A 14,799-nucleotide genomic window follows, 5' to 3' on the forward strand; every position below is an offset into this window, starting at 1 on the left:
AATATTTATTATTTTCAAAAATTTTAAAGGTTGGGAAAGTTCCATGCAGATTTTAGTCTGTCATCTTTCTATTTATATTGGATGCTTGTGATTACCTGCATTGGATTAGTCACGACATGTATCGCATGGTTATTTATCTGGCCCTTTTTATTTTCTTTTGATAATCGTTTCTAATATAAACTTGCTATAATATTGATAAGAACATGAGGAGGTTAAAATACCATAAGGTTGCCCTATTTTAAAAAGACCATATTTTTCAACATATATTCTTTTCCAGTCATTTAAGAAAACATACTCATTGTGGAAAGTACACAAAAAACATAAAGAGAAAAAATAGATAAAACATCCTTCATCCCATATAGCCTAAGAGAAAACAACTGTCAATATTTTAATGTTTTTTTCTCTGTTTATATTTTTTCAGATGATTAAAACCATCATATATTTTGATAATTTTGTGTTCTTTTTTATTTTTCTTACAATTATATTAAACTCATTTCCCCACATTACTAACTTTTTAAAAGATAACACATGGTCATTGGAAAAAACATGGAAAAAGCAGAAAAGCTAAACAAAAAATAAACATTCTGATATGTGGATGATGAAAATTTGAATTGTACAGCTTTTAAATACAGTTTGAAAATTATATGAACTAAGAACTTTAAAAAAAAGTATGCTTTGTCTAGTAATTCTACTCTAAAACTATATCCTGAGGTAATAATCTAAAATACCAAACAGTATTTGTACACATAGATGTTCATTGTAGTTTTCTTTTTTTCTCCATCTAGAAATAGAACAAAGGTAACTTTTTTGGCTTTTTTATTAATATGAGTCTGGTGACTGGCTGTTAAAGCCCTTGCAGCCAGCATACCAGGTAGTTCTTTTTTTAGATATTAGAACTCTGTTTTTTTCCACTCATGATCACCCTCAGTGTTTTTATCCTTGGTGAGATTTCCAAGGAGAAGTAAAATGTCTGTTTTAATTTGCTCATGATTAAATATCCAGTGCCTGTACCATAGTAGCACTCTATAAATACTTATTAAATAAATAAAGTGTGCAGCACCTACAGGTAAGACTGATCCTATCAACCAGTAGTTAGTGACCTATAATACTTCTCACTAGCTACTTGTTTAATTTCACTCCCTCAGGAATAAAAGCATATTTCCCTGAGTTTGTGCATGTTAAAGGCTGGGGAAGGAACCCCTTCCCTTATAGGGGTTTAAATAGAGTTGCCTGCAAAAAGAATCTGGCTAGCAAATTTGTTTTGTTTGGCCCATACATTATTATTTAATTGCCAGCATTTAAGTATTAGGAGATTTCACATCAATGCCAGGATCTCCCAGGTTGTCTTTAAAGCAGGACTGAGTAAGTTGTTGATTTATTTAGATGCAGTATATGGTCACCGCGTTGTCTGGGTTTCTGCTCCTTCAGTTGTCTTAGCTCAGCCAGTGATTCTCTTCACTAGCTACACATGAAATCACATAGAGGAGCTTTTTAAAGATGCCTTTGTGGGCTTCCCTGGTGGTGCTGTGGTTGAGAGTCCACCTGCCGATGCAGGGGACGCAGGTTCGTGCCCCGGTCCGGGAAGATCCCACATGCCACGGAGTGGCTGGGCCTGTGAGCCATGGCCACTGAGCCTGCGCGTCCGGAGCTTGTGCTCCGCAATGGAAGAGGCCACAACAGTGAGAGGCCCTCGTACCGCAAAAAAAAAAAAAAAAAAAGGCCTTTGTGTGGGGCATCACTCAGTAATTAAACAGGAGAACTAGGGCCCAGGTATTTTTTGTCATTTCTCAGGTGACCATAATGTAGTACTCTTTATAATGTGAGGGCAGGGCTATCATATCTATGTGTGGGGGGGTAGTGTGTGTATCCAAAGTTAAGTCAGTGGTAAGTAAATCATTGTATTCACTGAAAGTGTCTTTATAATTTTAAATAAACATATAAACTTATAGTTATTTAATACTGTGATACTAACTTAAAAGCAAATCACTGAATATTCAACCTTTCATGTGAATGGTATTTTTAAAAACATATAGCAAAAAAGCCCAGAATATTAACATTGGTATTTCCTGGATAATGAGATTTTATGACCTTTTGTCTCACATTTGTTGGCCTCTATTGGGTTTGAGCTGCTTTAGTCAGATTCAAAGACTAAAGTGAAGGGATTTGGGGAAAACCTGAGAAGGGTAGAGAAGCTTCACTAGTAGAGGCTTAAGTTAAAAGTAGAAGAGTTAAAGTTTTGAACCATCTTAGAGGTTGTGTCCTCCAATGCTGTTTGCTTCCTTAAGTCTTGCATGGAAAGACTGCCTGAGATCCCTTATTGTTGCCTTGGCCTGCAAAGACGTGCATACAGCTCAGATCAGCTTTTGGTACACATATATTCTTTTTTTTTTTTAACATCTTTATTGGAGTATAATTGCTTTACAGTGGTGTGTTAGTTTCTGCTGTATAACAAAGTGAATCAGCTATACATATACATATATCCCCATATCTCCTCCCTCTTGCGTCTCCCTCCCACCCTCCCTATCCCACCCCTCTAGGTGGTCACAAAGCACCGAGCTGATCTCCCTGTGCTATGCGGCTGCTTCCCACTAGCTATCTGTTTTACATTTAGTAGTGTATATAAGTGCATGCCACTCTCTCATTTCGTCCCAGCTTACCCTTCCTCCTCCCCTTGTCCTCAAGTACATTCTCTACATTTGCATCTTTATTCCTGTCCTGCCCCTAGGTTCTTCATAACCATTTTTTTTCTAGATTCTGTATATAGGCACATATATATTCTTGAAGTGATGTCAGTTTTTAATACTTCCCTTCTTTCCCTTGCTGTTCTTTATTTTGAAAGTAATATGGTCCAAAATTGGGTTATAGGGTTAAGGGAGAAGGAGACACTTTATATCATTTGTCCTGTTTTGGTTTTAAGACTTCCATCTTTCTCTAGTCTAGATGAAATGAGGCCCCTTCATGACCAATTTACCTTTCTAGGATGGAGTTTAAGGCCAGAGCTTAAGAGTAATATGCATATTCCTTTGCCTGGGTTTGTGACCTAGATATGTATTTTCCTTGGGAACTTTACTCAGTTGCCTGTTCACTGTCCTTTATCTATAAGAATGCTTTTGATTCCAAATAACAGAAATATCAATGCAAGCTGACTTAGTTAAGAAGATTCATATAGTTGAAAATTCCATAGCTAAGATGAGTTTAAGGCATGATTCAGTCAAGGCTCTAGTTCCATTTGTTTGCTGTTCTCACAGCATTACTCTCCATCATGTCAGCTTTTCTTAAGCTGGCTGCCCTAATTGTCACAAAATCACTGCCAGCAGCAATTAAGGCTACATGCTTCCTTGTTCATATCCAGAGAAAGAGAGTGCTTCTTCCTAGAGTCATTGTTGGTAGACAGTTCTTCATGGATCTCCTGTGAATACAGACACTGGATGCCTTTGTGATGAAGTGTCTTTTTGAGGACGCATGTGTAGAGAACAGCTTGGGAAGATAGAGATGATGTCTCCCTCCAGAGCAAAAGCAGGTTTGTTTACTGTCCAGTATAATAAAGATAATGTCTCCTTCCAAGGCAACGTTCAGGTACACTTACTACCCAATTTAAAAGACTTGTGTTCACTTTGCTTGGGGTTCCTCTCCTATAATGCAACCACTGGGTGTGCAGGCATCATCTAGTTCTGTTCATTTCTCACCATGGAATTACATTTCGGGGAACAGGGCAAGTGCTGATATTCTGGCTATTGCTAATGCTGTAGATCTTCGTCTCTGATCCAGGAGTCTCATTCTTCTGCCAGCATCTATGAAACAATGGTAGGCTAACTTGTCAGCTTGGAGATGGGGTATTGATAAAATCCAAGCCCTTTCACAGTTCTTTACAGTTATTGTATAGAAGCTGTGTCTTTGCATGATAAAGCTATCCCTGAATGAATCCGTGTGACAAAGACAGTGACATGAGTTGACTGAAAGATGAGTTACCTGAACCAGTCACTGTGGCAAGGGGTTGGATATTCTGTTTGGTTTGTATCTTTTAGAACTAGAGATGGAATCATCCCCGAATTCCTGCAAACTCTCTGAAGGAGTAGAGTGGATGTTGGGGTGATTAATTATCAACCTCTTAACTTTTCTGTATATTCCAAATGAAACATGGGTTACTTTTATAATTTATTTTAAAAAACAACTTCAAGAGGAGCCAAAGAACTTTGTTATCACTAAATATCTGCTTTATTTTACTATTTTACTCCAGGTTTGTGCAGTGGCATCAGCTAAGCTAAACACCCTTCTTCAGACCAAGGTGATTGAAAATCAGGATGAAGCATGTTACATTTTAGGGAAGCTGGAGCATGTTCTAAGTCAATCAATCAAGGAACAGACTGAAATATACTCATTTCTGATTCCGCTTGTCCGTACCCTGGTTTCCAAAATTTATGAGCTTCTCTTCATGAACTTGCATCTGCCTTCTTTACCTTTTACCAATGGAAGCTCTTCATTTTTCGAAGATTTTCAAGAATATTGCAGTTCAAATGAATGGCAAGTTTACATTGAAAAATATGTAAGTTTCATCTTTGTTGAGTGGGGTTTTTCTACTAAATTATCATTTTTATGGAAACATGCATTAAATTTTGCGTATGTATATTTTTTATAAGATTGTACCTTATATGAAGCAGTATGAAACCCATGCATTTTATGATGGTCATGAGAGCATGGCACTTTATTGGAAGGATTGTTATGAAGCCTTAATGGTGAATATGCATAAACGAGACCGGGAAGGGGGAGAGAGCAAGCTCAAGTTTCAGGTAAAAATTATTAAATGTTTTTAATACCAGTTTTTTATGTTGATTTCAAGCATTTAATGTTCAAATGAGAGTAAAAACAAGACTGAACTTTGAAAATGAACAATATTTTATATTTTTTAATTTATTTTTAACATCTTTATTAGAGTATAATTGCTTTACAATGGTGTGTCAGTTTCTGCTTTATAACAAAGTGAATCAGTTATACATATACATATGTCCCCATATCTCTTCCCTCTTGCATCTCCCTCCCTCCCACCCACCCTCCCATCCCACCCCTCTAGGTGGTCACAAAGCAGCAAGCTGATCTCCCTGTGCTATGTGGCTGCTTCCCACTAGCTATCTTATTTTACGTTTGGTAGTGTATATATGTCCATGCCACTCTCTCACTTTGTCTCAGCTTACCCTTCCCCCTCCCCGTATCCTCAAGTCCATTCTCTAGTAGGTCTGCATCTTTATTCCGTCTTGCCCCTAGGTTCTTCTGACCATTTTCTTTTCTTTTTTTTTTTTTTTCAGATTCCATATATATGTGTTAGCATATGGTATTTGTTTTTCTCTTTCTGACTTACTTCACTCTGTATGACAGTATCTAGGTCCATTCACCTCACTACAAATAACTCAGTTTCGTTCCTTTTTATGGCTGAGTAATATTCCATGGTATATATGTACCATATTCCATTGTATATATGTACCACATCTTCTTTATCCATTCATCTGTTGGTGGACACTTAGGTTGCTTCCATGACCTGGCTATTGTAAGTAGAGCTGCAGGGAACATTGTGGTACATGACTCTTTTTCAATTATGGTTTTCTCAGGGTATACGCCCAGTAGTGGGATTGCTGGGTCGCAGGGTGGTACTATATTTACATTTTTTTTTTTTTTTTTGTGGTACGCGGGCCTCTCACTGTTGTGGCCTCTCCCATTGCAGAGTACAGGCTCCGCAGGCTCAGTGGCCATGGCTCACAGGCCCAGCCGCTCCGTGGCATGTGGGATCTTCCCAGACCGGGGCACGAACCCGTGTCCCCTGCATCGGCAGGCGGATTTTCAACCACTGAGCCACCAAGGAATCCCAGTAGTTCTATTTTTAGTTTTTTAAGGAACCTCCATACTGTTCTCCATAGTGGCTGTATCAATTTACATTCCCACCAACAGTGCAAGAGTGTTCCCTTCTCTCCACATCCTCTCCAGCATTTATTGTTTCTAGATTTTTTGATGATGGCCATTCTGACTGGTGTGAGATGATATCTCATTGTAGTTTTGACTTGCATTTCTCTAATGATTAATGATGTTGGGCATTCTTTCATGTGTTTGTTGGCAATCTGTATATCTTCTTTGGAGAAACAGTCTATTTAGGTCTTCTGCCCATTTTTGGATTGGGTTGTTTGTTTTTTTGATATTGAGCTGCGTGAGTTGCTTGTATGTTTTGGAGATTAATCCTTTGTCAGTTGCTTCATTTGAAAATATTTTCTCCCATTCTGAGGGTTGTCTTTTAGTCTTGTTTATGGTTTCCTTTGCTGTGCAAAAGCTTTGAAGTTTCATTAGGTCCCATTTGTTTATTTTTGTTTTTATTTCCATTTCTCTACGAGGTGGGCCTAAAAAGATCTTGTTGTGATTTATGTCATAGAGTGTTCTGCCTATGTTTTCCTCTAAGAGTTTGATGGTGTTCGGCCTTACATTTAGGTCTTTAATCCATTTTGAGTTTATTTTTGTGTATGGTGTTAGGGAGTGTTCTAATTTCATTCTTTTACATGTAGCTGTCCAGTTTTCCCAGAACCACTTATTGAAGAAGCTATCTTTTCTCCACTATATATTCTTGCCTCCTTTATCAAATATAAGGTGACCATATGTGCGTGGGTTTATCTCTGGGCTTTCTATCCTGTTATATTGATGTATATTTCTGTTTTTGTGCCAGTACGTACGGGCACATATGTAGCTTTGTAGTATAGTCTGAAGTCAGGGAGCCTGATTCCCCCAGCTCCGTTTTTCGTTCTCAAGATTGCTCTGGCTATTCGGGGTCTTTTGTGTTTCCATACAAACTGTGAAATTTTCTGTTCTAGTTCTGTGAAAAATGCCAGTGGTAGTTTGATGGGGATTGCATTGAATCTGTAGATTGCTTTGGGTAGTAGAGTCATTTTCACAATGTTGATTCTTCCAATCCAAGAATATGGTATCTCTCTCCATCTATTTGTATCATCTTTAATTTCTTTCATCAGTGTCTTATAATTTTCTCCGTACAGGTCTTTTGTCTCCTTAGGTAGGTGTATTCCTAGATATTTTATTCTTTTTGTTGCAATGGTAAATGAGAGTGTTCTCTTAATTTCACTTTCAGATTTTTCATCATTAGCGTATAGGAGTGCAAGAGATTTCTGTGCGTTAATTTTGTATCCTGCTACTCTACCAAATTCATTGATTAGCTCTAGTAGTTTTCTGGTAGCATCTTTAGGATTCTCTATGTATAGTATAATGTCATCTGCAAACAGTGACAGCTTTACTTCTTTTCTTCCAATTTGGATTCCTTTTATTTCTTTTTCTTCTCTGATTGCTGTGGCTATAACTTCCAAAACTATGTTGAGTAAGAGTGGTGAGAGTGGGCAACCTTGTCTTTTTCCTGATCTTAGTGGAAATGGTTTTGGGTTTTCACCATTGAGGACCATGTTGGTGGTGGGTTTCTCATATATGGACTTTATTATGTTGAGGAAAGTTCCCTCTATGCGTACTTTCTGGAGGGTTTTTATCAGAAATGGGTGTTGAATTTTGTCAAAAGCTTTCTCTGCATCTGTTGAGATGATCATAAGATTTTTATCCTTCAATTTGTTAATATGCTGTATCATGTTGATTGATTTGCCTACATTGAAGAATCCTTGCATTCCTGGGAATAAACCCCTCTTGATCATAATGTATGATCCTTTTAATGTGCTGTTGGATTCTGTTGGCTAGTATTTTGTTGAGGATTTTTGCATCTATGTTCATCAGTGATATTGGCCTGTAGTTTTCTTTTTTTGTGACATCCTTGTCTGGTTTTGGTATCAGAGTGATGGTGGCCTCGTAGAATGAGTTTGGGAGTGTTCCTCCCTCTGCTATTTTTTTTTTTTTTTTTTTTTTTTGCAGTACGCAGGCCTCTCACTGTTGTGGCCTCTGCCATTGCGGAGCACAGGCTCCGGACACGCAGGCGCAGCAGCCATGGCTCACGGGCCTAGCCGCTCCGTGGAATGTGGGATCTTCCCAGACCCGGGCACTGACCCGTGTCCCCTGCATTGGCAGGACTCTCAACCACTGAGCCACCAGGGAAGCCCCCTCTGCTATGTTTTGGACGAGTTTGAGAAGGATAGGTGTTTGCTCTTCTCTAAATGTTTGATTGAATTCGCCTATAAAGCCATCTGGTCCTGGGCTTTTGTTAGTTGGAAGATTTTTAATCACAGTTTAAATTTCAGTGCTTGTGATTGGTCTGTTCGTATCTTCTATTTCTTCCTGGTTCAGTCTCAGAAGGTGTGCATTTCTAAGAATTTGTCCGTTTCTTCCAGGTTGTCCATTTTATTGGCATATAGTTGCTTCTGGTAATCTCTCATGATCCTTTGTTTTTCTGCAGTGTCAGTTGTTACTTCTCCTTTTTCATTTCTAATTCTAATGATTTGAGTCTTCTCCCTTTTTTTCTTGATGAGTCTGGCTAATGGTTTATCAACTTTGTTTATCTTCTCAAAGAACCAGCTTTTAGTTTTATTGATCTTTGCTATCGTTTCCTTCATTTCTGATCTGATCTTTATGATTTGTTTCCTTCTGCTAACTTTGGGGATTTTTGTTCTTTCTCTAATTGCTTTAGGTGTAAGGTTAGGTTGTTTATTTGAGATGTTTCTTGTTTCTTAAGGTAGGCTTGTATAGCTATAAACTTCCTTCTTAGAACTGCTTTTGCTGCATCCCATAGGTTTTGTGTTGTTGTGTTTTTATTGTCATTTGCTTCTAGGTTTTTTTTTCAATTTCCGCTTTGATTTCTTCAGTGATCTCTTGGTTATTAAGTAGTGTGTTGTTTAGCCTCCATGTGTTTGTATTTCTTACAGATTTCTTCCTGTAATTGATATCTAGTCTCAAAGCGTTGTGGTCGGAAAAGACACTTGACATGGTTTCAGTTTTCTGAAATTTACCAAGGCTTGATTTGTGACCCAAGATATGATCTATCCTGGAGAATGTTCCATGAGCAGTAGAGATGAATGTGTATTCTGTTGTTTTTGGAGGGAATGTCCTATATATATCAATTAAGCCCATCTTGTTTAATGTATCATTTAAAGCTTGTGTTTCCTTATTTATTCTCATTTTGGATGATCTGTTCCTTGGTGTAAGTGGGGTGTTGAAGTCCCCTAGTATGACTGCGTTACTGTCGATTTCCCCTTTTATGGCTGTTAGTATTTGCCTTATGTATTGAGGGTCTCCTATGTTGGGTGCATAAATATTAACAATTGTTATATCTTCTCCGATTGATCCTTTGATCATTATGTAGTGTTCTTCTTTGTCACTTGTACTAGTCTTTGTTTTAAAGTCTATTTTGTCTGATATGAGAATTGCTACTCCTGCTTTCTTTTGATTTCCATTTGCATGGAATATCTTTTTCCATCCCCTCACTTTCAGTGTGCATGTGTCCCTAGGTCTGAAGTGGGTCTCTTGTAGACAGCATATATATGGGCCTTTTTTTTTTTTTTTTTTTTTTGCGGTACGCGGGCCTCTCACTGTTGTGGCCTCTCCCGTTGTGGAGCGCAGGCTCAGCGGCCATGGCTCACAGGCCCAGCCACTCTGCGGCATGTGGGATCTTCCCGGACCGGGGCACGAATCCGTGTCCTGTTCATTGGCAGACGGACTCTCAACCACTGCGCCACCAGGGAAGCCCTGGGCCTTGTTTTTGTATCCATTCAGCCAGTCTGTGTCTTTTGGTTGGAGCATTTAATCCATTTACATTTAAGGTAATTATCGATATGTATGTTCCTATTACCATTTTCTTAATTGTTTTGGGTTTATTATTGTAGGTCTTTTCCTTCTCTTGTGTTTCCTGCCTAGAGAAGTTCCTTTAGCGTTTGTTGTAAAGCTGGTTTGGTGGTGCTGAATTCTCTTAGCTTTTGCTTGTCTGTAAAGGTTTTAATTTCTCCGTCAAATCTGATGAGATCCTTGTTGGGTAGAGTAATCTTGGTTGCAGGTTTTTCTCTTTCATCAATTTAAATATGTCCTGCTGCTACTCCCTTCAGGCTTGCAGAGTTCCTGCTGAAAGATCAGATGTTAACCTTATGGGGATTCCCTTGTGTGTTATTTGTTGTTTTTCCCTTGCTGCTTTTAATATTTGTTCTTTGTATTTAATTTTTGATAGTTTGGTTAATATGTGTCTTGGCATGTTTCTCCTTGGATTTATCCTGTATGGGACTCGCTGTGCTTCCTGGACTTGATTAACTATTTCCTTTCCCATATTAGGGAACTTTTCAACTATAATCTCTTCAAATATTTTCTCAGTCCCTTTCTTTTTCTCTTTTTCTTCTGGGACCCCTATAATTCGAATGTTGGTTTGTTTAATGTTGTCCCAGAGGTCTCTGAGACTGCCCTCACTTCTTTTCATTCTTTTTTGTTTATTCTGCTCTGCAGTTATTTCCACTATTTTATCTTCCAGGTCACTTATCCATTCTTCTGCCTCAGTTATTCGATCCCTTGTAGTGAATTTTAAATTTTAAATTTCATTTATTGTGTTATCATTGTTTGTTTTCTGTTTAGTTCTTCTAGGTCCTTGTTAATCATTTATTTTCTCCATTCTATTTCCAAGATTTTGGATCATCTTTACTATCATTATTCTGAATTCTTTTTCCTGCCTATTTCCTCTTCATTTGTTTGGTCTGGTGGGTTTTTGCCTTGCTCCTTCATCTGCTATGTGTTTCTCTGTCTTCTCATTTTGCTTAACTTACTGTGTTTGGGGTCTCCTTTTCACAGGCTGCAGGTTTGTAGTTTCTGTTGTTTTTGGTGTCTGTCCCCAGTGGCTAAGGGTGGTTCAGTGGGTTGTGTAGGCTTCCTGGTGGAGGGGACTAGTTCCTGTGTTCTGGTGGATGAGGCTGGATCTTGTCTTTCTGGTGGGCAGGTCCACATCTGGTGGTGTGTTTTGGTGTGTCTGTGGTCTTATTATGATTTTAGGCAGCCTCTCTGCTAATGGGTGGGGTTGTGTTCCTGTCTTGCTAGTTGTTTGGCATAGGGTGTCCAGCACTGTAGCTTGCTGGTCATTGAGTGGAGGTGGGTCTTGGCATTCAGATGAGATCTCTGGGAGATTTTTGCCATTTGATATTACGTGGAGCTGGGAGGTCTCTTGTGGACCAGTGTCCTGAACTTGGCTCTTCCACCTCAGTGGCACAACCCTGACGCCTGGCTGAAGCACCAAGAGCCTGTCCTCCCCACAGCTAAGAATAAAAGGGAGAAAAAAAAAAAAGAAGGAAAGAAAGAAGAAGATAAAATAAAATAAAGTAAAATAAAATAAAGTTATTAAAATAAAAAATAATTAAGAAAAAAAGATTTTTTAAGTAATAAAAGAAGAAGAAAACCAGACGGAGAGACCCCTAGGACAAATGGTAAAAGCAAAGCTATACAGACAAAATCACACACAGAAGCATACACATACACACTCACAAAAAGAGAAAAAGTTGGAAAAATATATATATCATTGCTCCCAAAGTCCACCTCCTTAATTTGGGATGATTCGTTGTCTATTCAGGTATTCCACAGATGCAGGGTACATCAAGTTGATTGTGGAGATTTAATCTGCTGCTCCTGAGGCTGCTGGGAGAGATTTCCCTTTCTCTTCTTTGTTCGCACAGCTCCCGGGGTTCAGCTTTGGATTTGGCCCCGCCTCTGTGTGTAGGTCGCCCGAGGGCATCTGTTCTTCACTCAGACAGGATGGGGTTAAAGGAGCAGCTGATTCGGGGGCTCTGGCTGACTCAGGCGGGCGCAAGGGAGGGGTACAGATGCAGGGTGAGCCTGTGGTGGCAGAGGCCGGTGGGACGTTGCACCAGCCTGAGACGCGCCGTGCTTTCTGACAGGTAAGTTGTCCCTGGATCACGGGACCCTGGCAGTGGCGGGCTGCACAGGTTCCCGGGAGGGGAGGTGTGGATAGTGACCTGTGCTCGCATGCAGGCTTCTTGGTGGCAGCAGCAGCAGCCTTAGCGTCTCATGCCCGTTTCTGGGGTCCACGCTGATAGCCGCGAATCGCGCCCATCTCTGGAGCTCCCTTAAGCGACGCTCTTAATACCCTCTCCTCAAGCACCAGGAAATAAAGAGGCAAGGAAAAGTCTCTTGTCTCTTCGGCAAGTCCAGACTTTTCCTGGATTCCCTCCCGGCTAGCCGTGGCGCACTAACCCCCTTCAGGCTGTGTTCATGCAGCCAACCCCAGTCCTCTCCCTGGGATCTTGACCTCCGAAGCCCGAGCCTCAGCTCGCAGCCCCGCCCGCCCCGGCGGGTGAGCAGACAAGCCTCTCGGGCTGGTGAGTGCCGGTCGGCCCTGATCCTCTGTGCGGGAATCTCTCCGCTTTGCCCTCCGCACCCCTGTTGCTGTGCTCTCCTCCGTGACTCCGAAGCTTCCCCCCACCGTCACCCGCAGTCTCCGATCGCTAAGGGCCTTCCTAGTGTGTGGAAACCTTTCCTCCTTCACGGCTCCCTCCCACTGGTGCAGGTCCCGTCCCTATTCTTTTGTCTCTGTTTTTTTCTTTTTTCTTTTACCCTACCCAGGTACGTGGGGAGTTTCTTGCCTTTTGGGAGGTCTGAGGTCTTCTGCCAGCGTTCAGTAGGTGTTCTGTAGGAGTTGTTCCACTTGTAGATAGATGTATTTCTGATGTATTTGTGAGGAGGAAGGTGATTCCGCATCTTACTCTTCCGCCATCTTTAAGCTCCTCCACGTTATACTCACTCTGGCCCGCGGTCCCAAGGACTGTTGCGGCTTCAGCTGGTGGGGCCCCTCCAGAGCCGGCAGCCTTAGTGAGGCCGCCCTCCCCTCGGGCTCCAGGGCACTTCAGTCCGAACAGTGTTTCTTATTGTTTGTCCAAAAATTATTTGAGAATTGGAAGAAAAACAGATAAGAACTTAAAAATTAATATCAAAATGTTCTGTACATAGTGATTATGTAAAAAGTCTATCAGGCTGATAGTAGATATCTTTAAGGAGGCTGAGTATGTATCAGTCCTTAGAGGGAAATTTATAATACAAAGTACTTATTAATTTGAGACCTTTCTTCTTTTTTAGTATAAGTTCATTCTACCCTAAGGAACTTGAAAAAGTAAACTAAATTACATTAGTTTGGTTTTTTTGTTTGTTATTTTTTTGTTTTGGCTGTGCCACGCGGCTTGTGGGATCTTAATTCCCCGACCAGGGATTGAACCTGAGCCACCACAGTGAAAGCGCCAAGTCCTAACCACTGGGCCACTAGGGAATTCCCTTATTAAAGAGCAGAAATCAACGGAATTGAAAGCAGAAAAACAATAGAGAAAATCAATGAAACCAAAATCTACTTAAGATATCAATAAAATTGATAAACTTCTAGCCAAATTGAGGGAAAAAAAGTGAAAAATTACTCATACCAGAAATGAATCACCACTGACTTCACAGACATCAACATGATAATAAGGGACGACTACAGGCTAATCTGTGCACATAAATAAGATGATTTAGATGAAATGGATCAATTTCTTGACAGCTACAAATTTCCCAAACTAATTCAATAATAAGTAGATAACCTGGATAGTTCTCTGTTAAAGAAATTGAATTTATAGTTAAATACCTTCCAAGAGGGAAAACTCTAGGCCCAGATGGTTTCAGTGGCAAATTTTACCAAGTGTTTAACGGAGAAGTTACACCAATTCCTCACACTCTCTTCAGAAAATTGAAAAGTGGCATAACTTCCCAACTCATTATATGAGGCAATATTACCCTCATATTGAAACCATACAAAAACAGTGCAAGAAAACTACAGACCAGTATCCCTTGGGAACATAGGTGCAAACCAAATCTAGCAATGTATAAAAAAAAATACATCACAACCAGGTAGAGTGTCTGTTGGGAATGCAAGGCTGGTTCAACATTTGATGATCAGTTAATAATCAGTCACATTAATAGACTTATCAAGAAAAAGTACATGATCATATCAGTAGATGCAGAAAAAGCATTTGAGAAAATTCAGCATCTATTTATGATCAAAGTTTTTAGCAAACTAGGATTAGAAGGGAATACCTAAATCTCTACAAAAATTGTACAGCTAGCTTCATATTTAATGGTGAAGAACTGAGTGCTTTCCCCATAAAATAGAGACTAGGGTGGAATGTTCACTTTCACTCTTCTTAGTCACTATTGTACTATAAGACATAGGAAATGCAATAAGAATAGAAAAAAAAAAGGCATTTATATTGGGAAGGAAGAAATAAAACTATTTGCAGATCACATAATTATCTGCGTAGAAAATCCTAAGGAATCTATCAGAAATCTATAATTAATGAATTTAGCAACATTGCAGGACACAATATCAATACACAAAATTTAATCATATTTCTATATACTAGCAACGAGCAATTGGAAACAGCAATTAAATAAATACTATTTACAATAGGTCTAAAAAGAATGAAGTACTTAGATATCTATCTAACAAAATATGTATAGAATCTATATGCTAAAAACTAGAGAACACAGATGAAACAAATTAGAGAAGATCAAATAAAAACACATGTTTATTCCATAACTTAGGTATAAAAAGAAACATTCGTAATCCACCACTACTAATATTTTGGTATATTATCCTTCCTGTATTTTTATATTTGGTTTAACCAAAATGGTAGTTTCATTTGTTACTACTTTCTTAAAATGTACTGTGAACATTTTTCCATGCCATTATATGATTGTCTAATATTCCATTATATTATGTATTAGAAGATTTAAACTTATTTCCCGGTTTTAGACCTAATTTACCAGTTTCTTCTTTATTATAAATAGTATCGATCGTCTCTGTAGTCATATTTTTATGCTTAT

At 39.2% G+C, this 14,799-nt stretch overlaps 1 protein-coding gene across 3 annotated transcripts in view; it reads left to right on the forward strand.

Moving 5' to 3' along the window:
• NBEAL1 (neurobeachin like 1) overlaps positions 1-14,799 on the forward strand; it is a 179,067-nt gene that overhangs the window by 96,139 nt on the left and 68,129 nt on the right. For all 3 annotated transcript variants that reach the window (XM_082840791.1, XM_082840789.1, XM_082840790.1), the window contains 2 exons: positions 4,238-4,543; positions 4,638-4,787. In XM_082840791.1, coding sequence (XP_082696917.1) covers positions 4,238-4,543; positions 4,638-4,787 — 456 coding nt within the window. The remainder of the gene's footprint in view (positions 1-4,237; positions 4,544-4,637; positions 4,788-14,799) is intronic.

This window comes from Leucopleurus acutus (assembly GCF_964270905.1).
Source record: "Leucopleurus acutus genome assembly, chromosome: 6".
NCBI lineage: Eukaryota > Metazoa > Chordata > Mammalia > Artiodactyla > Delphinidae > Leucopleurus > Leucopleurus acutus.